This window comes from Geotrypetes seraphini, chromosome 1, assembly GCF_902459505.1.
Source record: "Geotrypetes seraphini chromosome 1, aGeoSer1.1, whole genome shotgun sequence".
NCBI lineage: Eukaryota > Metazoa > Chordata > Amphibia > Gymnophiona > Dermophiidae > Geotrypetes > Geotrypetes seraphini.
The window spans coordinates 525,444,532-525,472,067 of record NC_047084.1 but is presented as its reverse complement, the minus strand read 5'-3'; the positions used below and the strand labels follow the sequence as shown (position 1 = coordinate 525,472,067).

At 40.8% G+C, this 27,536-nt stretch overlaps 1 protein-coding gene across 1 annotated transcript in view; it reads right to left on the bottom strand.

The window, feature by feature from the left end:
- Positions 1–27,536, bottom strand: part of CEP120 (centrosomal protein 120) — a 247,075-nt gene that overhangs the window by 154,837 nt on the left and 64,702 nt on the right. Inside the window, exons 6-7 of the mRNA XM_033929005.1 lie at positions 18,416–18,613; positions 1,765–1,989 (exon numbers count right to left, since the gene is read on the bottom strand). Of these exons, the coding sequence (XP_033784896.1) occupies positions 1,765–1,989; positions 18,416–18,613 (423 nt within the window). The remainder of the gene's footprint in view (positions 1–1,764; positions 1,990–18,415; positions 18,614–27,536) is intronic.

Here is a 27,536-nt window from a genome sequence, read left to right as displayed (position 1 = left end):
TTTGCGCCGTTTTTAATCCCTGGTGGTCCAGCGGTATACGGGGCAGGAGCAATCTTTCAGCGCCCTGCCCCGTGCTGACCCTCTCTGTCCCCGGTTCCCATTTCGCGGCCAGCAACGCACCCGACAGGGCCGAGCTTTTAGTGTTTCTTGCTTGGCCTCGTGCTGCTCTCTGAATAGCTGCCGCCAGTTCTCGTGGTAGATCCAAGATCAGGGCAAAATAATTATCTGTAACCCCAGAATCAACCCTGATGGTCCAACAAAAGGTCCATAGTGTCAAATCACCAGAGGGCATCGATATTTAGAAAGATATGACAATAGCAATACCGGGGTCAAACAGAATAACCTCCTGCCGAAAAGGACCTTGAAATCCTTTCCAAGGTTCCATTCATACAACACACTCAGTTCACACATATGGCCATTAAGAAACATTCAAACAGTCCTTAAAAAATAAAATCTAAAAGAAATAATCCCTCAGTGTCTCTCACAATATAAACAATAGTTTTCCAAGAAATTCTCCTAAGAATAGGCAACAAAGGAGAAAAGCCAAATACAGTCTCCAAGGTAAACTGCAACCAGAACTGAAAGTTTGCACAAGTCCATTCAACCAGCAGGTCGACTTAATGGAAAATATATTTCGATCTCCTTGAAAACTAAGTCATGGAAACACACTTATCATGTATATGGTATAACCATTTAGCACTGTGAAAAGCAGATCTTTTCACTCGGGGGGGTAGCCATTCGGAAGATAGCTTGTGCAAACTGCAAAGCTTTGTGGGCAGAGGTGAGAAACTTGTGGCGTACCTTAAGGCTAGCTGGATATAATAAAGCAAACTGTACTTTGTTTTGATGTTACAAGGAGCACGCCAAAACAAACTTCTTCCTCTTAGCCAATACCGCCAACGAATAGTTTTGGAAGCACAGTATTTTAGTATTGTTGTAAGTAAGTAGGCCTGACTACCGTACCACACAGAGAATGTCTTGCTTTTGTGCATGAAATTAAGTAGCTTGAAAATAACTGTGTGAGGTCTCGATCCCGGAGCACCAAGGGATCCCAGCTGATGGGCCCGTTCGATTTTCGAAGGGCCTGCCGATGAATTAAGTTGTAAAGTTTGCACCAGCCAGAACTCCGGGAACTCTCTTTGCTCAGTATCCTCGACAGATTCGGGTAGACCAATAAGCCTGAGATTACTGCGGTGCAATCGATTTTCCAAATCATCAATTTTTGTTTCAAGGATCACCACCTTTGTTTGGAGACTTTGCTGGTCTACTTCATGGCACTGCATGTGGTCCTCCAAACTGAAAAAGGTCATTGCTGGTAAGTAGCAAGGTCTGCATGAAGTAATTCCAAATGACCAAACGTCCATCATATCTATCTTCTCAGCAATATTTTGAAGTTTGTTATCCAGCCAACTTCACTTCTTGGACAACCTCCGTTATTCAAGCTGAGCTGATTGATTGTGGCCCTGTACATTCTTCATCCAACATTTTAAGCTCTGGCACTCGTGTTTTATCTCTATCACATCTTGACAGCCAGGACATCAATAAAATCGCTATGTGTGCAGCCCAAATCTTTGATAGTTAGGGCAAAGGTTAGAAACATACAATAAGGTAAAAAAATACGCTAAAGAAAAACCATGGGATAGAAAAAAAATAGCAGATCAGCGCGTGAGCTCATTCCACCAACATCCACTCAAAAGCGAGACATCACGTGACCCCCCCCCCCAATACTGATTCAAATAAGGTAGTCAAATATGTAAATCTTACCTTGTTAAGTATGCCTTCCTTTTGTAAGGCCACTAATACACCAACAGTAGGAGCCGTATCTAAAGGCAATGGAGGCAGAGTTTGTTTGGTTCTATGTGGAGGAGTAAGGATAAATGCTCCTTCAATAACTACAGGTTGCTGCTCCATCTCTGCGTTCTCCTTTAGTAATCCAGTTATTGATATCTCTGTGCTGCCAAGTGACTGATCCCCACAACAAAGGTGGATCTGTTTGAAAAATAAAAATGTTTCATTAAGAAAGATTTGCCTTGAAATAGACTATTGCAAGCGGATCGTGCAAAGTAATATCAGTTGATGAAGACTGTCTGATTTAATAGCCTTAAAACAAATGAAGAGAAAGAATAGAATGAAGGATTGTGGGACAGATTTATTGACTATGTTACAGTATTATGCATTCATTTTTAAAGCATGGTCCTTAGCTGATTGTCACTATGAAAACTAAGGGAAATGAACTGGGAGGGGTTTGAAAATTGGGAAAAATTCCAATGGAGATGTAAATTACTAGTGTGGAATTTCAGCTTCGATTCTGATTTAGGAAGATATGGGGGAGATACCAGTGCCAAACATGGTATTCAATGCTGATATGTCAAAAACTGAAATAAATTTCTGTAATACTGGAAGATGTAATAAGACAATCAGAGAAAATTGAACAGTAGCAAAGCACCTGGACCTGATGGTATACATCCCACAGTAATGATAAAATTGAAAAATGAATTTGCAAAACTAGTGTTGGTAATTTGTAATTTATCTTTAAAATCCGGTGTGGTACCGGAAGACTGGAGGGTGGCCAATGCAACGCCAATTTTAAAAGGGCTCCAGAGGTGATTCTGGAAATTATAGATCAGAAAGTCAGACATTGGTGCTAGACAAAATGATAGAGACTACTATAAAGAACAAAATTACAGAGCATATACATAAGCATGGATTAAGTCAAGGGAAATCTTGTCTCACCAATCTACTACATTTCTTCAAAAAGGTGAACAAACGTGGATAAAGGTGAGCTGATTGATATTGTGTATTTGGATTTGACAAAGTACCTCATGAAAGACTTCTGAGAAAATTGGAAAGTCATGAGATAGGAGGTAATGTCCTAGTATGGATTAAAAACTGGTTATTGATGCAGGGTTTCATGTTAGAAGTCGCTACCCAGGAAAAGGATCTAGGTATCGTTGAGAATATGTTTTGGTTTTTTTTTTAATATTCTTTATTCATTTTTATAACTTACAACAAGTGTATCAAAAAGTAACAACATTTTAACTTGGATATAACACTTGGTTTTCTACAATAATCTAATTTATAAAGTTTATCCCCCTCCTTCCCATCCCCTTCATAACAAATATAATACATATATACCATATAATAAATTCTTTTCTACCAATCCATACAATTACCGTATTTTCGCGGATATAACGCGCGCGTTATACGTGATTTTACGTACCGCGCATACCCCTCGCGCGTTATATGCCTGAGCGCGGTATACAAAAGTTTTTAAACATAGTTCCCACCCCGCCCGACGCCCGATTCACCCCCCCAGCAGGACCGCTCGCACCCCCACCCCGAACGACCGCTCGCACGCGCTCCCACCCGCACCCGCATCCACGATCGGAGCAAGAGGGAGCCCAAGCCCTCTTGCCCGGCCGACTCCCCGACGTCCGATACATCCCCCCCCCGGCAGGACCACTCGCACCCTCACCCCGAAGGACCGCCGACTCCCCAACAATATCGGGCCAGGAGGGAGCCCAAACCCTCCTGGCCACGGCGACCCCCTAACCCCACCCCGCACTACATTACGGGCAGGAGGGATCCCAGGCCCTCCTGCCCTCGACGCAAACCCCCCCCCCCCAACGACCGCCCCCCCCCCAAGAACCTCCGCCCGTCCCCCAGCCGACCCGCGACCCCCCTGGCCGACCCCCACGACACCCCCACCCGCCTTCCCCGTACTTTGTGTAGTTGGGCCAGAAGGGAGCCCAAACCCTCCTGGCCACGGCGACCCCCTAACCCCACCCCGCACTACATTACGGGCAGGAGGGATCCCAGGCCCTCCTGCCCTCGACGCAAACCCCCCTCCCTCCAACGACCGCCCCCCCCCAAGAACCTCCGACCGACCCGCGACCCCCCTGGCCGACCCCCCCACCCCCCTTCCCCGTACCTTTGGAAGTTGGCCGGACAGACGGGAGCCAAACCCGCCTGTCCGGCAGGCAGCCAACGAAGGAATGAGGCCGGATTGGCCCATCCGTCCTAAAGCTCCGCCTACTGGTGGGGCCTAAGGCGCGTGGGCCAATCAGAATAGGCCCTGGAGCCTTAGGTCCCACCTGGGGGCGCGGCCTGAGGCACATGGGCCAAACCCGACCATGTGTCTCAGGCCGCGCCCCCAGGTGGGACCTAAGGCTCCAGGGCCTATTCTGATTGGCCCACGCGCCTTAGGCCCCACCAGTAGGCGGAGCTTTAGGACGGATGGGCCAATCCGGCCTCATTCCTTCGTTGGCTGCCTGCCGGACAGGCGGGTTTGGCTCCCGTCTGTCCGGCCAACTTCCAAAGGTACGGGGAAGGGGGGTGGGGGGGTCGGCCAGGGGGGTCGCGGGTCGGTCGGAGGTTCTTGGGGGGGGGGCGGTCGTTGGAGGGAGGGGGGTTTGCGTCGAGGGCAGGAGGGCCTGGGATCCCTCCTGCCCGTAATGTAGTGCGGGGTGGGGTTAGGGGGTCGCCGTGGCCAGGAGGGTTTGGGCTCCCTTCTGGCCCAACTACACAAAGTACGGGGAAGGCGGGTGGGGGTGTCGTGGGGGTCGGCCAGGGGGGTCGCGGGTCGGCTGGGGGACGGGCGGAGGTTCTTGGGGGGGGCGGTCGTTGGGGGGAGGGGGTTTGCGTCGAGGGCAGGAGGGCCTGGGATCCCTCCTGCCCGTAATGTAGTGCGGGGTGGGGTTAGGGGGTCGCCGTGGCCAGGAGGATTTGGGCTCCCTCCTGGCCCAATATTGTCGGGGAGTCGGCGGTCCTTCGGGGTGGGGGTGCGAGTGGTCCTGCCGAGGGGGGAGAAGAATCGGACGTCGAGGGGGGGCATCAGGCTTTCAGGATGGGGACAGGACTTCAAGGGGGGACAGGCAGACCTTCAAGGGGGGACAGGACTTCAAGGGGGACAGGCACGGAGAGGCGGGGCAGTGCACCAAAAGTCAGGGCGGGTGAACGGTGAGTCGGGGCAACCAGAGGAGAGTCGGGGCAGTGCACCGAAAGTCAGGGTGAGTCGGGGCAACCAGATGAGAGTCGGGGAGGGCGAAAGGAGAGTCGGGGTGGCCAGAGGAGAGTCGGGCAGCATGCGCGTTATATGCCTGAGCGCGGTATAGAAAAGTTTTTGTACATATCATCGTGATTTCTGCGCGCTATACCCCTGTGCGCGTTTTACAATGGTGCGCGTTATATCCGCGAAAATACGGTAATGAAAGACCAAAAACTACCCCCCTTCCCCCATTCCTCTCAGCTCAGTGGGGCTAAGAAAGCAAAAAGAATGTTAGAAATCATCAGGAAAGGAATGGAAAACAAAAGATGAGATTATAACTGACCTTGTATTGCTCCATAGTGCAGCTGCACTTTGAATTGTGTGTGCAATTCTGATTGCTGCATCTCCAAAAAGATATAGCAGAATTAGAAAAGGTACAGAGAAGGGCAATGAAAATGATGACTTCCCTATGAGGAAAGGCTAAAGTGGCTAGGGCTCTTCTGCCTGGAGAAAAGACGGCTCAGGGGTGATATGATAGAGGTCTAGAAAATACTGAGTGGAGTGGAACAGGTAGATGTGAAACACTTGTTCACTCTTTCCAAAAATATTAGGAATAGGGAGCATGCAATAAAGCAACTAAGTAATAGACTTAAAACAAACCAGAGAAAATATTTCTTCACACAACGTGTAATTAAATTCTGGAATTCGTTGCCAGAGAATGTGGTGAAATCAGTTCACTTATCAGGGTTTAAAACAGGTTTGGATAATTTACTAAAAGAGAAGCCCATAGCATAGGCCATTATTGAGATGGCTTGGGGAAATCCACTGCTTATTCCTAACATAAGCAGCATAAAAATCACTGTTTGGTGTGTGTTTTTTTGTTTTTTTTATTTTAATTAAGGAACACCCAACAGTACAACCATGAAATACAAAATATAATACAAGTCAATCACCAGTAACAGGCATAAAGGCAGCCCATTGTGTATAAAAGCACAAAAAGACAAGGAAATAGCAATATACAATATCATGGAAAGATAGTAATGCGAAAGACAGAGACATCCCCAAATTTTTCTATTAGCACAGAAACACTATCCCCCATTTCACCCCCCAACACACATATACACCCGGGACATCAAATCACAGAGATTTTGAAATGTCTTCCAGAAATCCAAGTAAGGTTTATAGCATGCTTTCCTGGAATGTTCTAGTCTCCTACATTCTCACTCTCCCATTTGGGAATATCTCACGGGCTGTATCAAGGTGGAAGAAGATATCTTCTTTTTCAAAGGTCCCACGGCTACAAGAGGGCATCCGTGGAAAATCAGGGGAGGGAAGCTGCATGGTGACACCAGAAAGTACTTTTTCACCGAGAGAGTGGTAGATCGCTGGAATGATCTTCCACTTCAGGTGATTGAGGCCAGCAGCGTGCCCGATTTTAAGACAAAATGGGATCGTCATGTGGGTTCTCTTCACAGAGAAAGGTAGGGGTGGGTCATTAAGGTGGGCACACTAGATGGGCCGTGGCCCTTATCTGCCGTCTATTTCTATGTTTCTAAATGTTTAAAAGAGGGTAAAATCTCTCCCTTCCAATGCTGCATAATAACTTTCTTGGCCAGGGCAAAAGTGAACAACAGGAAACATCTACTAGACTCTGGCAGGACCTGTTCTATGAGGGGTTACTTGATACCAAGGAGCAAGATTTTATAAGACCAATCCAGTGAGAAGCCCAGGACATTCTCCAGCCTAATCAACACCTCAGGCCAGAACCTCCGCAAAGAGGAACATTCCATAAAATGGTGAAGCAAAGTTCCCCTCTGTATCTTACACCTGAGGCAAAAATCATCTGCCCACAACCCCTTTTGCTTTCCCTTGCATCTAGTAAAATACACTATGGGCTCCTTTTATCAAGACACGTTAGCAGTACTGTCTTGCCCAACAGTTCTCCCCAATCTGTAGCCATCTGATGAAGGTGAGTAGTGGGCCTGGACTCCCTCCCCAATTTGAACTATTATTGGGTGCTGGCATAACCAAAACAAGGTGACCCAATTTAAAAGGGAATATTGTTTATTATGAGCTTCTATACCACTACTAAAAGGTGTTACAATTCAGTTACAAGAAGCTTCTGCAAGATAGCTCTAAATAGAGTTACAGGGGCTTCAGTAGCAGTGTTACAATACAGTTATTAATATCGGCATAATTATGGCATAATCAATCATCCTACTTACAGTCATGTGAAAAAATTAGGACACCCCATGAAATATTCAGTTCTTTCTTAAGAAATGTTCACACATCAATGTCAATTTATTTTTTTTAATTTATCTCTGGAACAGAAAGTGATGTAATTGCAGGTAAATAACAAAAATTTTCCTTCATTTATTCATGAAAACAAAAGATATCCACAAAAATATGTATTCTAATTGAGGAATAAATTAGGACACCCCACATATCCTCCCACTTAAAGTAGCTCAAATCACACACAGGCATATCACATCAGGTGCACACGATTACAACATCATTACTCAGCATTTTGAAGGAAGTTTGCCCTACTTAAACCTCAGACATTTAGTTTGGTGTGCTCATGACTGCTGCTGTGAAAGTGAACACCATGGTGAGATCAAAAGAGCTGTCTGAGGCCTTCAGAAAGAAGATTGTAGCAGCTTATAAGGCTGGTAAGGGATTTAAAAAGATCTCGAAAGAATTTTGACATTAGCCATTCCATGGTGCGGAAAATAGTGTACACATGGAAGACTTTCCAAACAACTGCCAACATGCCCAGGTCTGGCCATTGAGGTGGCACTCTAGGGGGCGCTATGGTATGTTAATGGAATGGATAATAAGATGTGTTTGTGGAGTATTTTGTGGAGTTTTTCTACAAAAATGCCTGCTTTTCGTATGGTTCTGGGTAACTCTAGTTAGATACAAGCATATGCGTTAGTTCAGGCCATGCCCAATAGAAGCGTACAAAAAGTTGGTGAATAAAAATCTGAATATGGATGTAGCCAAGGCCAGGAAAACACACTACAGATTAATATTAAGAAAAAGCAAAATAATATTCTTTTTATGTACTTTGCTATTAAGCCAGAATCATAGAGGAAATCAGGATATACAAAATACATGGAGGTATTAACCTTTTCCTATTGTAATAAATTTTACATTACGCTGGTTCCAATCGTAATTATTTTTCAAAGTTTTGTATTATTCACCGTTATCATTTACAGCTATTGTAAACATAATGTAAATAAGTCATAAGTCTGTAAATTCAAATATTTTGTGTTCCTGGCTCTTTATTAGTCCATACAGACTGTTTATCTATTGTCTATGTCATTTTTGGAATGTCCCGTCATCCGGGACACACGATAAGAAAAAGTTAAACTGCCTCCATGTTTCTTTCTCTCTCTCTTTGTCTATCTTTGTTCGTTTCCCGCTTTGAGCCTTGTGGTTCTAATTGATAACAGATGTGCTTGAGCTGTTTAGGAGCATATCAGATTACATATCCCAAATTGGGGTATAACATGTATTAAGTATGAAAACAATATACCATGTTGGATGTGTGAATGGGGCCCCGAATGAATGATGGATGTTATGAAAGATATGTGAAAGAATGGTGTGTACTTAATTTCCAATATTTTATATAGTTTAAACCTGAAGAAACTCTAAGGAGAACTCCTGAGGCAACATCTGGAAATGGTTAAGTTAGAATCAGAGACACTGTAGTTTTTGCAGAGCTCAGAGCAGTGGGGAATAAATAACCCCCCTCCTTTCTATGGTGCTGACAGAGACATGAACTTTTCAGCATTTTTTTCAACAGATCCTGAAAAGAAATGCAGGCTCTCTTGAAACAGATAAGCAGGTTTAGATTTAAAGTTTTTTTTTGGCTATGTTATAAAATATTTATGCATATTCAGAAATTAATGTAAACAAAAATATGACTTTAAAAACTATGTCTTTGAGTTTGAAAACTTGTAAAGGAATTTCCTTTGTCCAAATCTAAGGACAGCCTCTGTTAATGGATTGGCTGACAAGTAATGATGTCATGCAGGACAAAAGATGCATATTGGGGAGCAACGAATTATCAGATTGAGATCTTTGTCAGAAAGGCCAGCATTTGGCATCTGTAAAGATCTCCCGGTGATGTAATAATCTTTTGAGATTTAATATGAATAATTAATAAACAATAATGTTTTGGAACCTTTTACGTCATGTACCATTTGTCATGTACTTTTTACCCATCTATGAGCAAACCTGGCTGCTCACCATCCAAGCAAGCTGACATCCAGAGCAGACCGCAAGATGCTAAAAGAAGTCTCCAAAAACTCTAAAATGTCATCATGGGACCTACAGCAGGCTCTTGCTACTGTTAATGTGAAAGTGCATGCCTCTACAATCAGAAAGAGACTACACAAATTTAACTTGTATGGTAGATGTGCAAGGAGGAAACATTTGCTCTCTAAGACAAACATCACGGCCAGACTGAAGTTTGCCAGAGAGAACGTAGACAAACACTAGAACTTCTGGAATAGTGTTCTATGGACAGATGAGTCTAAAATTGAATTATTTGGACACCAGAAAAGAGGACAAGTTTGGCATACACCGAATACAGCATTCCAGGAAAAGAACCTCATACCAACTGTGAAGCATGGAGTTGGAAGTGTCATGGTTTGGGGATGCTTTGCTGCAGCAGGACCTGGCTAGCTCACCATCATAGAATCCACCAAGAATTATACCATGTATCAGAGGGTGCTTGAGAAACATGCGAAACCATCTGCAAGAAAATTAAAGCTGAAGCGGAACTGGAATCTGCAACACAACAATGACCCAAAACATACCAGTAAATCTACCAAGGACTGGCTGAAAACTAAGAAATGGAGAGTCCTGGAGTGGCTGAGTCAAAGTCCTGATCTTAATCCCATTGAGATGCTGTGGGGTGGATTTGAAACCAGCTGTACATGCAAGAAACCCCTCAAGCATCTCAGAGACTGGTAGATGGCTACAAGAAGCGTCTCACTGCAGTTATTTCAGCCAAAGGGGGTAACACTAGCTATTAGGGTATAGGGTGTCCTAATTTATTCCTCAGTTAGAATACATATTTTTGTGGATATCTTTTGTTTCATGAGTAAATCGAGGAAAATTTTTGTTGTTTACCTGCAATTACATCACTTTCTTTTTAAGAGTGAAATTAAAAAAAGAAGATTCGACATTGATATGTAAACATTTCTTAAAAAGAAATGAATATTTCATGGGGTGTCCTAATTTTTTCACATGACTGTATGTTACCGGCACTTATATGTATATGTTCATACCAAATCAATCATCCCACCTATATTCACATCTAATATTAGGTTTACTATTGTAGCTAAGTACACAATATTTACACAGCTTCTAAGGAGTTTGGTCTATTCAACTAGTCAATATACATGTATCTGTTTTGTGTTTTGTGTTGTGTTTTATGTTTATCTTTAAAGTATGATCATATAAATAAGAGTATTTATATTTGTATATTTTTGATTAAATATGAATGGAATGGGTAGGTGGGAAGGGAATAAACTTATGTATCCGAATATACTAAGAAAATTCAAGTGATGTATTTAATCTTAAATGTTTTATTAATTGTACACTTGATGTAAGTTTTAAAAATGAATAAAGAATTATAAAAAAAAGAAAAAATAAAGTATTATCTTCCTCAGAGTCTAGTTTTCTGGGCTTCAGCCCTTGGTATATTTATAAGGTTCGAGGGGAGATCCAGGAAACTACATACTGGTGAGTCTGACTTCGGTACTGGGAAAGATGGTAGAGGCGCTGATAAAGGACCGCATCATTGATCACCTTGACAAACACGGTCTGATGAGGACCAGCCAGCACGGTTTCAGCAAAGGCAGATCTTGTTTGACGAACTTGCTGCACTTCTTTGAGGGAGTAAACAGGCAGATAGACAAAGACATTGTATATCTGGATTTTCAGAAGGCGCTCGACAAGGTTCCACATGAACGACTACTTCGGAAAATTGCGAGCCATGGAATCAAGGATGAAATACTCAAGTGAATTAAAAACTGTCTGGAGTATAGGAAACAGAGAGTGAGGGTAAATGGATAATACTCGGACTGGAAGAGCGTCACCAGTGGGGTGCCGCAGGGTTCTGTGCTTGGACCCGTGCTCTTCATCATCTTTATAAACGATCTGGACATTGGTACGGCGAATGAGGTGATTAAATTTGTGGATGATACGAAGTTATTCAGAGTAGTGAAGACACAGGGGGATTGCGAAGATCTACAAAGTGATATAATCAAGCTTGAGAAATGGGCATCGACATGGCAAATGAGGTTCAAAGTGGATAAGTGCAAAGTGATGCATGTCGGTAACAAAAATCTCATGCACGAATACAGGATGTCCGGGGCGGTACCGGGAGGGTGGAGAGACCTCCCAGGAAAGAGACTTGGGAGTTCTGATTGACAAGTCGATGAAGCCGTCCGCACAATGCACGGCGGCGGCAAAAAGGGCGAACAGAATGTTAGGAATGATTAAGAAGGGGATCACGAACAGATCAGAGAAGGTTATCATGCCACTGTGCCGGGCCATGCTACACCCTCACCTGGAGTACTGCGTCCAGCACTGTTCACCATACATGAAGAAGGAACGGTACTACTCAAAAGGGTTCAAAGAGCAACTAAAATGGTTAAGGGGCTGGAGGAGTTGCCGTACAGTGAGATATTGGAGAAAATGGGCTTCTTTTCTCTTGAAAAGAAGAGACAGAGGGGACATGATCGAAACATTCAAAATACTGAAGGGAATAGACTTGGCAGATGAAGACAGATTGTTCACACTCTCCAAGGTAGGAAGAACGAGAGGACATGCTCTAAAGTTGAAAGGGGATAGATTCCGTACAAACGTAAGGAAGTTCTTCTTCACCCAGAATGTGGTAAAAAACTGGAACGCTCTTCCGGAGTCTGTTATAGGGGAAAATACCCTCCAGGGATTCAAGACAAAGTTGGACAAGTTCCTGCTAAACTGGAATGTACGCAGGTGAGGCTGGACTCATTTAGAGCACTGGTCTTTGACCTGAGGGCCGCCGTGTGAGCGGACTGCTGGGCACAATGGACCACTGGTCTGACCCAGCAGCAGCAATTCTTATGTTCTTATTCTTTAATGGTACTGCGGTATATAAACTGTTATTTATTATTATTGTGTTCTTCCTATTGAGTTCCTCATTTTTTGGGGGAGGGGAGGGGGGACTAGCCAACTGTCTCCTCTATGTTGTTTTAATGGTTAAAGTAGTCTATAAAGAGGATGGTCTTTATCCCTTTCTTGAAGATCCCCCTTCCCCTGCTAAGCCCAATGACCGACAATAGCTCCACATTTGCAGGTAAGCAAAGTCCCCCCTATTGGACCATCCCCATCTTCGCTGGCAGTCCTGAAAAGATAGAACAAGCCCCCGACCAAGATCCAAAGATGGTCCATGTATTTACACCCCAGTGAGGTCCACCGAGAAAAAAAAAAGAGGGGTTCCCACGCCCTGTCAAAAAATCCAGAAGGGAGAGAGGTCTTTTGCCTTCCCTACTCCAGACACATTTCCACCACTGCCAAGCCAGTTGCAATGGTCTTAATAACATTGGGGTCACAGGTCTTAATAACACTGGGGTCACAAGTCACTTGAAAACTTGGCTATTTTCAAAAATGTAATTTTCTATTTCCCCCTACAACCAACTCCCACAGTACTTCCCTTTTAATTTTTGAAAACCGTGTCAAGCTCTACATTTATAGAGAAGATGCAGTATATAAGTTTAAGGTTTAGTTTAGTTTTCCACCTGCCTCCCTGCAGTGCCCCAAAAGGTGAGAATGGGGTACCTATGGATTTCCCAAAATACCCAGAGGCAAACCGATGGCAGCCCGTATGCATCTCACGGATTCATCGTAATTATTATTGTGTAAACCGCCATGAACTGATGGTTTGGCGGTATATAAAAATAAACTATTATTAAAAGAGCCGCAGCATTATATAACCGCAAGTCTGGCAAATTTACTCCACCACCACCACTCCAAACTCTAGCCAACTTGACATATCCAATACGTGGTTGCTTGGATATCCAAATAAAAGTCGTCACTACACTTCAGTAAAACGCATCATCTCTGCTCTTAATCCATAGAGGCAACATTTGCAATGAATACAATATCTTCGGTAGCATCATCTTGACCAGAGCAACGTGTCAGAAAAAAAAAGAAATAAGTACCGGTAACTCTTTCCACTTATAACAGAGGCCTGGGATAACCTCTAACTTGTCAAGAATATTCTTCCTTTATCTTATACCCTTCAAGCCCCTCTTCAATACCTCTGCAATTGAGCCCTTTGCCAAATCTTGGCCACTAATGGTTCCAGGGAGATAACAAAGGCAAAAGGGGCAACCTTGTCTAGAACCCCCACTCAGGACCAAATGTATCAGTAATATCCCCATTGATTAAGATTTGAGCTGTGGGGTTCCTGTAAAGGTTTCTCACTCCCTCATGATACCAAAAGGTGGCGACAGTATATATTTACAAAGTGGTAGAAATATTAGTGACAAGGGGCTGTCGTTTAACTTGGAAACAGAAGTAAACTGTAAGGTTTAGAGGAAGGTAGTTGTGGTATACAGAGGAGGCATATCAGACCAGTGTCAGTGAACTATGTCATGAGTAACAGGCAAGTGTTTGAGAGTGTTCCGAGAGTATCTAAGATGGGCCTGGGAAAAAGGTATGGTTTTAGGAGCTTCCCGATGCTTTAACCAGTTGACTCAGTTCTGGGTCTTTGATAGCAGCTTGATAAGATAGTAGTCTGTTGATGAATCTTTTTTGAGTGCAGCCTTTGAGGGGAAGGTGAAGAATGATTTAAGATGTGTGAATCAACCAGGTCCAGTGAATATAAATTGATTAATGAGGTAGTTAGGCAGTAGACTATATAATGCTTCAAGAGGCATCCAAATTTGAGGAGCACCCGACCTTCAATTGTCAGCCAATGCAGCTTTTGATAGCACATAGTTATGTGGCTAAATTTTTTTTTAAGTTGAAGATTAGCCTGATGGCAGAAGCTTCATATAGCAGACAACAAAAATTCACATATAATAAAATATGACATCTGCCTGGACCTATCTTGACTGAACATCATACCAATCTGTTCAGTTTGGAGATAAGAATAGATAGGTTTTCAGTAAGGCCTTAAAACGAATGAGAGAGTGTTCCGCATTCAAGATTTCTGGCAGTGCATTCCATAAAGATGGGGCTAAAAAAATAAAAGGCTGTACATCTGATTGGTTTAACCCTTTTACAAAGCTGTGCTAACGGCCGTGCAGCAAAAGCCCCAAAGCCCTTTAAATCTGCTAGCATGGTTTTGTAAAAAGCAGGGGGGGGGGGTGTAAGTGCGCTGAGTGTGGATTTGAAAAACCAAACATTGAATCTAATGAGTGTAATGCACTGTGAGGGGTGTACAGAATAGTAGAAAAGAGAGAGATAATGGAGCACCAGAGTGAAAAGAATAAACACACTAATTCAATCATGAAATTGTAAAGCATTTAATTATAGGGCAGACTGGATGGACCTGTTTGCTCTAAATAACTACATGAACAGGCTATACAACCCCTCAGCTTTTAGTTCCATCTCTGGAGAAAGCCAAGGAAAAAAACTATCAAATACAAAAATGTAGTTTAAACATTCAAGGCCTTGGGAGTTCTTGGCATCCTACTAAATGGAAGGGAAAAAACCTCTCCCCGAATTACAAGTGACAGGCCATTTTATTGGGCTAATGACATCAATAAATTCATTATTAAATATATATAGTCAATGCAATCTACAATCAAATTACAAGCTCAAAGATATCATCCAATTACAAATTGCATACTTCAGCAATATATTTCAGTTACTTACAATGACATGGTTATAAGCACATCAATATTTTCTCCTAACTTGGTAAGTGAAAAAAGTTAGTTGTTATAAACAGATATGTTTTGCTTCCCAAGCATTGTCAAGAGGACAGTTTGAATAACAAGTCAGTTTGACCCCCTAGCCTGTATTTCTGTTATCTATAAATTGTTTATGACTTAATTATAGCCCCCTATAATGTTATGACTGCCAAAGTGTGGCTGCGGCCAAAAAAGCAAACAGGATGCTAGGAATTATTAAAAAAGGGATGGTTAACGATTAAAGAATGTTATAATGCCCCTATACCGCTCCATGGTGCAACCTCATCTGGAGTATTGTGTTCAATTCTGGTCTCTTTATCTCAAGAAAGATATAGTGGCACTAGAAAAGGTTAAAAGAAAAGTGACCAAGATGATAAAGGGGATGGAACTCCTCTCATACAAGGAAAGGCTAAAACGGTTAGGCCTCTTCGGCCTGGAAAAGAGATGGCTGAGGGGAGATATGATTGAAGTCTACAAAATCCTGAGTGGAGTAGAACGGGTATAAGTGGATTGATTTTTCACTCTTGTCAAAAATTACAAAGACTAGAGGACACTCAAAGTTACAGGGAAATACTTTTAAAACCAATAGGAGGAAATTATTTTTCACTCAGCGAATAGTTAAGCTCTGGAACGCATTGCTAGAGGTTGTGGTGTGAGCTGGTTTTAAGAAAGGTTTGGACAAGTTCCTGGAGGAAAAGTCCATACATGGGGGAAGCCACTGCTTGGCCTGGATCGGTAGCATGGAATAGTGCTATTCCTTGGGTTTTGGCCAGGTACTAAGGACCTGGATTGGCCACTGTGAGAATGGGCTACTGGACTTGATGGACCATTGGCCTGACCCAGTAAGGCTATTCTTATGTTCTTATATGCTTATCCACAGTGTCTTGTTTTTCAGACATTACACCTTGACAAATATACTTATCTTTGTTTCACTGGTAAAAGAAAAAGCCTGTATCCAGCATGCTGTGCCCATAATGGTTTCTTTCATTAGTAATTCCCATAGCAACTATTATGACTTATCATATGCTATAACATTTGCTAATCAAGCATCATTTTTACTGTAACCCTGAAGCATTTTCATCCTTCAGCTTCATCTTTTTAATTTTTATATATCTAGTGTCTTAACTTGGTGTCTTTTCAGGTTTCTCAGGCAAGGGTGTCTCATACATATTGGGTTATGGCCCACCCCGCTCTTATATCCTGCTTAATACAATTATTACCATCAGACCATTCAGGTCTTTATATACTATGTTATTTACTATGTTTATGCTACTATTTCATTTAATGCTTGGTTTCCATTTTCTTGGCACTTAGGTATGATCTGTGTATATCCTACTCCTTTCTTGAATTCCATCTATACATGCCCCAGGCTGAGGAAAAGCCTATCCTGATAGAGATAGCATTCACCTAAAACTGTGGTATAAATTTATTCTAGAACCTACATGCTTTTTTGCTATGATTTTTGGGCAGCAGACATTATGGCATAGCTGTTATGTACTATTCAATGAATGGAACCACGATTAATAAACCCCTAAAGTGTTAAGTCTATCATGTCATGGGTAAAAAGGTATAGCTAAGAGGTACAAGGCTTTAAAAATGTGATTTAACAAAGAAATCCTACCTAATACTGTTTCAAGAAAGGTTTGCTCCAAGTGCTTCTATGAAAGGTCAAATATGCTCTATCAAGGGGCATAGCTGTGAATTGATAGAGCAAGTTAAAAAAAAAAAAAAACACCACAATAAACTTAGGTGGTTTAGAATCACATGACACAGGCTGTGCAGGTGCTCATTATTTTTGTTTAAACTTGAGCCTTTCTAAAAAAAAAAATAAATAAAAAAGTAGAAAAATGATTGGCCAGCTGTCGGGCATGAAAGATAAGTGCCTTCCTCTCATAGCACCTTACGCACTTTATATTTATTGAATTAAATCAAATTAAATATTTTGAGCACATGCCACTTTACTAAGACCAATGATGAATACACCACCCCAGCAAGAGCATGAAAAATTATTTGAGTAATGCCTTGGGTATTTGAGGTCTGGAAATTTAATATGACTTGATATCAATTTGTTCTCTATTTACGATTATCAGATTGTTGAACAAATTCTTTTTTTCTTCGTTTTGAGTGGGTTTAGGATCACTGTCATAAAAGGCAAACTTAGAAGGTTTAGGAACACTGTCATAATCTAATCTAATCTAATCTAATCCTTAGGTTTGTATACCGCATCATCTCCATGTTCGTAGAGCTTGACGCGGTTTACAGTAGGAGAAATAGGAAGGAACTACAACAGAGGGTTAGAGGTAGAAGTGTGAAGAAAATTTAGAGGACTTGGGATGCCAAGATATAAGAGTTTCCTTGATTTCTAAATTGGAGAGAGAGACTTACATTTTTTGAGAAAAGCCAGGTTTTCAGATGTTTGCGGAAAACTTGGAGAGAGCTCAAGTTCCGAAGAGGGGAGGTAAACTACCTCACCTGCAGCATTATTCACAAGGCCCAGGAGCATCAGGCCACACGAAACTGTAGCCTGATGCTCCTGGCCTTTAACTCTGGGTCTCCCCCACTCCCCCAACTCAGTCCCCTCTTAATGTCTACTTGAAAGAAAACCGGTAGGGAGGGGGGATCCGAGGAGTCCTGGAGGGTCATCTGGGGTCCAGAAACTGTACAGCCAGGAGCAAAGACTAATCATCCCTGGCCACTCTGACACAGTCCGTTCAATGGCACCCCAAGTGGTAGTCCCACATGACTTATCACTAGGGGTTATTTTAGTATGCTTTGGAGGTCCTAACACAACTTGTGGTGTATCATCATAAAAGGCAAAACTATCATATTGTGGCTCTGAAAGCGTTGAAGGGCACAAATATACAGTCCATAGCAGCCTTAAAGAATGTAGTGTTGAGTTAGTGTTAATAGAACAGTAGAGTCACCAGCAACTCAGCAGCAGCATTACATTCTGAATGCTAACAGACTAAGATCTTCATCTACAAAAAAATACCTGCAATAACCCAGTCTACAGATTCTTTGGGAAGAAGCACAGCATTTGGCAGTCTACAGTGGTATTAGATTCTAGTTAGTTAAATCACGTGATCATGTGCAGTTTGGCTATTATTCCTAAACTTTGATTACATCATTGAACCAATCTCTTCAGAGCAGCTAAATCATAAAACAAGAGATGCTACTTGCTAACCCATACACTTAATGACTCAAGATGTGTTTTACAGCAATCACATATCAATTAAATAAATAATGGATATTTGGTTTGTTCATTGTATTAAAAAGGAGAAGGAAGGAAAGGACAATCTGAAGAAACTACACTAAACAGAGGGAGATGGACAAAGGGAAGATATACATTAAAGATAGAAAGACAAACAAAGGATAAGAAACAGGAGCCCTGAATATTGTGGTAGTTCAAGCTCTTTTTATGAAACGGTGTCAAAGATATTTAAAAATTATTTGGATAAGAAGAGAAAATGCATGTTTAAAGATTAAAAAGTAAAATTAAATTAGTTACCTGTAGTTTTGGATGTGCTGCAAAGTATATGCGAAGAATTTCAAGACTACTACGTATCTTAACAGACGCCCTCTCTGGCTCAAAGTTTGGATTCATTAAATTGGTGAAGGGTTCATTTGTGACATCATTTTCCAGCAACGAATAGTAAAAGAAAAATTCTGGCTGTCGCTCTGGCAATTTCATTGTACTGGAAATCAACTACAATTATGACAAAAGTAGTAATAAGTATTTGTAAAATTCATGTTAAGTCACATGAAATTTATAATTAAACAAAATAAGAGAGAAGTTGTTACTGATACCTGGGCAAAATTAACATAATTTTCTCTTTTTTAGTAAAAAGAAAAGACAAACAACCAAAACAAAAAGTTGAAGTTTAAACTTGTCTGTTAAATTTTATTGAACCCCGACAGTGCAGGTGCATGAATTTATGCCATGAAAGCCACATATTTTCTTTGAGATCAGCACTAACTTCTTCTTTTTACAAAACCGTGAAAGCAGTTTTTAGCGTTGACTGGTGTGCTGAATGCTCTGTGCTGCTTCTAACAGAGTTCCTATGAGCATCGGGAGCAACGCAGAGCATTCAGCATGCTGGCTTGTGCTAAAAACTGCTTCTGCAGTTTTGTAAAAGGGAGAATAATTTAAGTGTTAGGACAGAAGAACAGCTTTCCAGTATGCTACTGTCCAAGTTACAAAGAAAGTTACATACAGCTAGTCATCAAAACAGGTAGGACAAGTTGGTCTCCAATTTCTCCCCATCCCCAGATTAGCCTTCCAGCTTGAGGGAGAGAATCCTTAATTATGTAATAGGGTTTAGATTTGATCTTTCTATGGTACAATCAAAGTGGTTTACAATAGAACCCAAGCATAGTAACCAGACTCAAATTTTGTTTTCTCAATCAGCAATCAAAATTGTAAAAGAAAAAAACCAAAACAAACTCAGAGCCTAATCTATTTTCCCCTCATATTTTGGAGATATTTGTAGAGTCTGTTTTGTTTGTTTGCATTTGTTCCCCTCCCTCTTTATTTTACAATATTGTAAACCGTTTATATTTTAACCCTGGTTTCATATTTATGGTGGGTTCTAAAAATATGAAAAACCTGCACTGAGCTTCAAACCAATGATAAATAGTAAAGCCAAAAAGCAAAAACTGACAATAGGATATTTTAGAAAAAAGCTTTCCATTCAATATTGTTGTTCAATCCGACTGATTCTAAAGAATTCAATTTATGAATCCAACGTTGTTCACATTGTACAAGAAGTCTATCTCTGTTGCCTCCCCTGAAATTAAACTTCTCAACATCGATGGTCATGCATTTCAATACGGTGAAAACATGATTCATTTCACAGCAGTGTTGTACAATTGGTGCCTCCATCTTCTTATATTTGATGTTAGATCTGTGTTCGCTGAGATGGACTTTTAAACATCTCTTGGTTTTCCCAACATGCACTTTGGAACAAGGGCATATAACCACATAGATGACATAGTTGGTATTACAATTGCTAAATTGTTTCAACTCATATCTTTTACAATCATGGGGATTAATAAAAATCTTAGACTGTAACATAATCTCACAACACTTGCATGAACTGCATTTATAATGTCCAACAGTGCCCATAATTTTCTGAGATGGAGTGGTATCAGAAGGACTAATGATTTCCTTCAGATTTCGCCCTCTACTGAATGCATTCTTAATACATTATCTGTAAATACAGCTTGGGTTTGTACTATCTTCCAATTGTTTTTCGTAATTCTTGTTATGGCAGGGCTTGCATTAGAAAATTTCAAAACACAAGTTTGAATGTCCAGATCATCTTTATTCTCTCCTGTATCTTTCTCGCACAAAAGATGTTCTCGATAGTTATATTTTGCGCGTTTATAACATTTATTCAAAACTTTCTTATCATAACCCTGGACAGACAAATCAGCAATCAACTTTCTAGAATTTTTCTTGAATTCTTGTTTTTTACTGCAAATCCTCCTAAACCTTAAAAATTGAGAAAAAGGAAAGATTGTCACGAAAATGTTTCGGATGACAACTCGTGCTGTGAAGAAAAGTGTTGCGATCAGTAGTTTTCTTAAATAAAGTAGTTTGAAAACCAGAGATGGATTGTGTCACCAAAGTATCTAAAAAAGAAATGGCAGAATGTGAGTCATTATAAGTGAACTGGATGTTTGAATTACAGGAATTTAGCCAGTTCACAAACAGCAAAAATTCATCTGTAGATCCGGTCCATAGAACAAAAGTGTCATCGATATATCTAATCCATGAATGTAACTTACTATTGAAAGGAGAGCAAAAAATCCAATCATTCTCAAATTTATTCATGTAAAGACACGCAACTGACGGGGCAAAAGTAGTCCCCATAGCAACACCACTAGTTTATAGGTAGAATTGCTTGTTAAAAAGGAAAAAAAAATTATTTCATAAAAATTGACAGCTTTAAAATAAATTCACTTGGAACACGATGAGGTCTCATTCGGCTGTCCAATATATCTTTGAGGACATCTAGGGCCTCATCTTGTGGAATAGATGTATAAAGAGAAGTGATATCTAATGTTGCCATGAGGAATTGTTGGTCTTGAAACTTTACAGATTGTAAAAACCTCAGGAAATGTGATATATCTTTAATATATGAACTATGTTTCTGTACCTCAGATCTCAAAAACCAATCAACATAAACAGAAAGAGGCTCTAACAAAAACCCTCTCAAAGATATAATCGGACGACCTGGGAGGTGGATTGAATCCTTATGGATCTTAGGCAACGTGTACATGACAGGAACCACCGGATGAGGGTTATTCAGGAAATTGAACTCCTGTTTGGTAACAAAACCAGCTTTTAACCCCTCATTGGTTATTCTATTGATGTTTGATTTTAACCTTTTGGTGGGATCAAGACTCAATTGTTTGTACACATTGCGATCAGCTAATTGTCTTAGAATTTCCATCTCATAGTCACTACGATCTAAAACAACTACAGCTCCCCCTTTGTCTGCTTTCCTAATTATAATCTCAGAATTATTTTTGAGATGATCTAACGCTTCTCTTTCATTTCTGTTTAAAATTTTTTTTCTATATGAAAAATTCAAAGCTTTAACGTCCCGTATGACAACATTCCTAAAAGTCACCAATGTTTGATCTAATGGAGTAGGTATCCAAGTGGACTTATTTTTAACTATAGAGGAATCAGGATCAGAATGCCTGTCAGAAAAAAAGATTTTAATTTGTAAATTTCTTAAAAATTTTTCCAAATCAATTTGAAATTGAAACATGTTGAAGTGATTGGAAGGAACAAATGATAGACCTCTAGAAAGAATGTCAATTTCTACTTGAGTCAAATTTATTGAAAAAAAGAACATTACTTGAAGGGTTGATGGTGGAACATATCGGATTTCCCAGAGCAATCATTGTTGCCATTGTCTGTTGGGTGGGCCTGACCATTGTTGGTATTGTTGAAACTGGCCCCTTCCTCTTGTTCTTTTCCCTCTTATTCTTTGGTAATTCTTCTTGCGGGTAGCTAAAAAAATCTGCTGCGCTGTCACTAGCACTAGAGGAAACCTGTGAAGTGGAACCACTGTATATAGTAAGGGTTCTAGAAGTATTCTGGGAAGAAATCTTATTATAAACTCAAGGATATACCCTATTTGATGAATAATCATTGGCATCTGTGGATAATTTTCTTAATTTTTGCTTTTTTATACCTTCTTTAAATTTTTCCATGGATTCAACTAATTCCTTATAGCTTGTTTCAAACTCCGGTTCACCCATTGTTGTTTTTAACTTTGCAAGCTCTTCGTCCAACTTGGCTTTTTCTTTTTCTAATATGTCATCACTCGATTCCATGATTAGAAGCATAATGTCCAAAGAACATTTATTTAAAATACGGTTCCACTTGTCAATGAAAATATCATCCTCCTTGAAAACCTGGGGTTGTAAATTGACCCTAAGGCCTCTAAGGGATTTGTTCCTTTCTACAATACTCCGCTAGTGCAGTACCATTCAATTCTAATTTAATAATTTGTTTGTAATGAGTGATGATTTCATCCATTTTAGGTTTGCCTTTGGCATTAGTGTTAGAACTTAGAGAACCAAATTTATCCATTAGGCCTGTGGCCTTATCAACAGTGAACCTTAATCCAGTTTACATTTTAACAGTTTGGGAACAAGTTAATATTAAAAATTAAATAAGTTATTCCTATGTTAGTGTATTGGGATAATTCATTATGAAGTTTATAAAGTTGAAATGCCACGAATCAATTTAATGCTATGAGTTAATATCGGGTAGGTAAATCATTTTAGCTGACGTGTTTCAATGAATTTCAAAGATCATTTTAATATTGATGCAAACTTTTCTAGAACTCATGTTTTAAAATTATTTTATTAGTTTTTTGATACAATAATCTATAATTCATTTAAAATGTCAGCGTATTAATCAAAGTGTTCCAGTTCAAAGTAATTTATCATGTGATTTTCGAGTTAAAATGCGATGAATGCATTAAATTTTGGGTAGATAAATAGTTCCAGCATGCGTTTGCTTTAATGAATTTAAAGTCAACCATTTATATCAACGTGTCCCTCTTTATAATATATGTGTCCTCCATGTGATTTTTCAAGTTGAAATGCGATTAATATATTAAATTTTGGGTAGACAAAACGTTCCAGCACGCGTTTGCTTCAATAAGCTAACCATTTATATCAACGTGTCCCTATTTATAATAAATGTGTTTTTATATTAATTACATATTATGAATTAGTTTTTAAGTTGTTTTGAGAGTTTTTTTCTATTAAATAAAATTTAGTACCGGACATGTTGCCCTGTGTGGCCCATGTCAATATTGCATTATTATTATTTGGAGTTTTCAAATAGTTTTTTGGTTAATTATAATTAATTTCAATTAATTTTATAATTATCATTCTATCAATTTATTCTGAGATTTCAAAAAAATTTGCTTGAATTAACTTTATACTTATAACTTTATCAATTAATCATTAATGATTTATTCAGTTGACAATATTTTCAATTAAAGTGTTAAAACTTAGTTTCCTTTTCATAATAAGTGATTGAAATATAGTCTCTAATATGTATAATGAAATGCCAATATGGCCATTTATCCAGTTTTAGCTAGGATTGACATTTCTTAAATTTTAAATATTTATCAAGTTTTGTCTTTTTCAGTTTTGGTGCATGCATAGAAGGAGGCATAGCCCCTGATGAAATCAAGTGTGAAACGGTTGGGCAGCCGTCAGGCACAAGATATAAGTGCCTTCCTTTCTTTAGCACCTTAAGCACTAAAAGCATTTGATTTGATAGCATACAATAAATATAAAGATTATAAAATTAATTTAAAGCACATGTCACTTTCAAAACCACCAAGACCAATGATGAACTCCACTACCCCAGTAAAGACCCGAAAGATTATTTAAGTAATGTCTCGGGTATTTGAGGTCTGGTGATTCAATTAAACTTGATGTTGATTTGTTCTCTTGTTTATGCAACTGTTTTTTGTTTGAACAAATTTTTTTGTTTTCTTCAATTTGAGTGGAAGGCTACTTTTAGGACATCTATTCAACCAACTAATAGTGCTTTGATAAGGAATGAGTGCTTGGAAAGGAAGCTCTGGAATGAGAGTGCATAGGATGAAGTTGAGGCGATAGGCTCAGGAGTAATCTAAGGAAATACTTTTTTACAGAAAGGGTGGTAGATGCGTGGAATAGTCTCCCGAAAGAAGTGGTGGAGGCTCAGGAGTAATCTAAGGAAATACTTTTTTTTTGTAATTGTTTATTTATAACAAAAAACCATACATCAAAACCGCAGTACAGCACAAAAGTAGTACATGCATCAAAACTGCAAAAGCCACTGATGTCAACCCCATCCCCAACTCCCCTCCATCTCTCCCCCCCCCCGTAACAGCAAGTATAGACATTCAATCCCAAGATCCATATAACTCCACTGATGGGCATCATAGCACTTGCCAACTAGAAAAAGGAAATACTTTTTTACAGAAAGGGTGGTAGATGCGTGGAACAGTCTCCCGAAAGACGTGGTGGAGACAGAGACTGACTGAATTCAAGAAGGCGTGGGATAGGCAAGTAGGATTTCTTAGAGAGAGGAAGAGATGATGGTTACTGCAGATGGGCAGACTAGATGGGCCATTTGGCCTTTATCTGCCATCATGTTTCTATGTAAGGAGCAAAAGGCTGCCCTGCTTATGTCCTCCAGATACTATGCTCTGCCTAGAACAGGGGTGTCAAAGTCGATCCTCGAGGGCCGCAATCCAGTCGGGTTTTCAAAATTTCCCCAATGAATATGCATGAGATCTATGTGCATGCACTGCTTTCAATGCATATTCATTGGGGAAATTCTGAAAACCCGACTGGATTGCGGCCCTCGAGGACCGACTTCGACACCTGTGGCCTAGAAGGATGCCTATGTTCCCATAAAATGCCGTTGCATCCCCTCCAAAACCTGCAAGCCCTTAATCATCAGTTAAAAGGCTGGGCTGGAGGAAAAACTTGCAAGCCCCATATGTAAATCAAAATCATGTCACTTATAACACAGTTCTTCAACCGCCGGTTCGCGGACCGGTGCCGGTCCGCGCAGGGCCGGCGAGATCAAGTCGGCAGTTAAATTTCCTGCCGACTGCGGTTCCTGCTCATTAATGTTCCTCCCAGCCTCAGCCGATCAAGATAGGCTGCCAACGTCGGGGCCTTCCCTCTGTGAGTCTCGTCTGTTCGGAAACAGGAAGTTGAAACAAAATAGGCGGGACTCAGAGAGTGAAGGTCCCGACGTCGGCAGCGTGTCTTGATCGCCACCCCTGCCGAGTTGCTGAAGAGGGCCGCGGGGAAGTTGCGATTAGACCGGAGAGAGCTGCAGATTCAGGTGGAGGGAGATGGTCAGCGTGTGCGAACAAGATCCTGGGGAGCCTTCATAGTGGCTGTCTCCCCTCCCACCAGCTCTCCAATTTGCCAGGGCAGTGATTTACCGGCAACTTCCTGCAGGCAAGTACCGAGAGCTGCTGGAAGGGGAGGAAGCCACTGTAGGAGGCTGGGAAGGTGCTGGAAAAGGGAGAGCTGTTACTGGACTTGAAGGGAGTTAGAAGGAGAGATGCTGCTGGGAGGGGAGGAGGGAAAGGTATGGGAAGAGAGTTAATGTTGGATAGAGGGAGGAGGGAAGGGAGAAGAAGGAGAGATGCTGCTGGGAGGGGAGGAGGGAAAGGTATGGGAAGAGAGTTACTGTTGGATAGAGGGAGGAGGGAAGGGAGAAGAAGGAGATATGCTGCTGGGAGGGGAGGAGGGAAAGGGATGGGAAGAGAGTTAATGTTGGATAGAGGGAGGAGGGAAGGGAGAAGAAGGAGAGATGCTGCTGGGAGGGGAGGAGGGAAAGGTATGGGAAGAGAGTTACTGTTGGATAGAGGGAGGAGGGAAGGGAGAAGAAGGAGATATGCTGCTGGGAGGGGAGGAGGTAAAGGGATGGGAAGAGAGTTAATGTTGGATAGAGGGAGGAGGGAAGGGAGAAGAAGGAGAGATGCTGCTGGGAGCGAGAAGGGAAAGGGATGGGAAGAGAGTTAATGTTGGATAGAGGGAGGAGGGAAGGGAGAAGGAAAAAAAGGAAGGAGGGTAGGGAGAAAGAAAAAAGGAAGGAAACAGCTGGCAGGGAGATTACAGGAGGGGAAGGGGGTCAGGGTGGAATGGAGAGATCAGATGAGAGAAAGGGGAGAGAGAGGAATGAGAAAGTAGAGAGACATTGATGCTGGAAAGGGGGTCAGCAGAGAAATGAGAGAGGGATAAAGATGCTAGATCTGGTGTAGGAGAGATAAAAATGAAGAAGGCAGTGAAGCTGGAATGAATGATGTAAAAAGGAGAAAGGAGGATGGACAAGGAAGAGGGGCATAGAAAGAAGTCAGATACATATGGAAGGGGGAGAGGGCAGACATTGGATGGAACGGGCAGATGGTGGAAGGAAAAGAGTGAAAAGAAGATGAAAGCAGAAACCAGAAACAACAAAAGGTAGAAAAAAATAATTTTATTTCTATTTTGTCATTACAATATATCAGATTTGAATTATATATCCTGCTAGAGACATAACTGGGGACTGCAGTATTCTGTTAGCATGATATTTCTATGTAGCATTCTAAAATAACTTGGCTTGTTCAGTTTTCTTGATAGTAGAGGGGATATATGTGAAGGGGAGGGAAGACAGGGGTTTTGTTGGTCCGTGCTCTGTATATTTGTATTTATAAAATCACAATTGTTCAGAATATTGTTTCTTTTTATACTTTAATAAAATACGTTCAATATAAAATCATAATTGCGGCTTGTGCAGATGGGATCAGATGGTTTGCGGGGACCGAGCTCGTGGAGATGGAGCGTAAACGGGGTTTTAAAATTTTAGTCCTAGTAGTTTGCCGGTCCACAAAATAATTATTTTATTTCTGCCGGTCCACGGGTGCAAAAAGGTTGAAGAACACTGACTTATAAGAACATAAGAAAAGCCTTACTGAGTCAGACCAATGGTTCATCTAGCCCAGTAGCCCATCCTTACAGTGGCTAATCCAAGTCACTTGTACCTGGCAAAATTTCCTGCTTTGTTAGCTCAAAATTAATGCAGTACAAAACCTCATTATTTTACATTGACAAATTCATTCTGTTCTCCGAACATTAATAATATTTGCATTAGAGAATATTTAGAACAAATCGGAAAAAATATTTCTTCACACAACATGCAATTAAACTCTGGCATTCATTGCTGGAGAATGTGGTGAAATTAAGTAAGCTTAGCGAGGTTTAAAAAAGGTTTGGATAATTTCTTAAAAGAGAAATCCATAAGCCATTATTGAGATGGCTTGGGGAAATCCAATGCTTATTCCTAGGATAAACAGCATAGAATCTGTTTTGGTGCTTGGGACCTGGGTTGGCCACTGTTGGAAACAGGATACTGGGCTTGATGGACCTTCAGTTTGTCCCAGTATGGCAATTCTTATTTTCTTATGTTCTTAATTATTATCTTTTATTGCAACTGCTTCCACTTATTCCAAGATCTGAACCTTTTCTTTCAATGCCATCAAATCTGAGGAACATTGGTCAGACACCTGTGCCTGAAGAACTGCTTCTGAAATAAC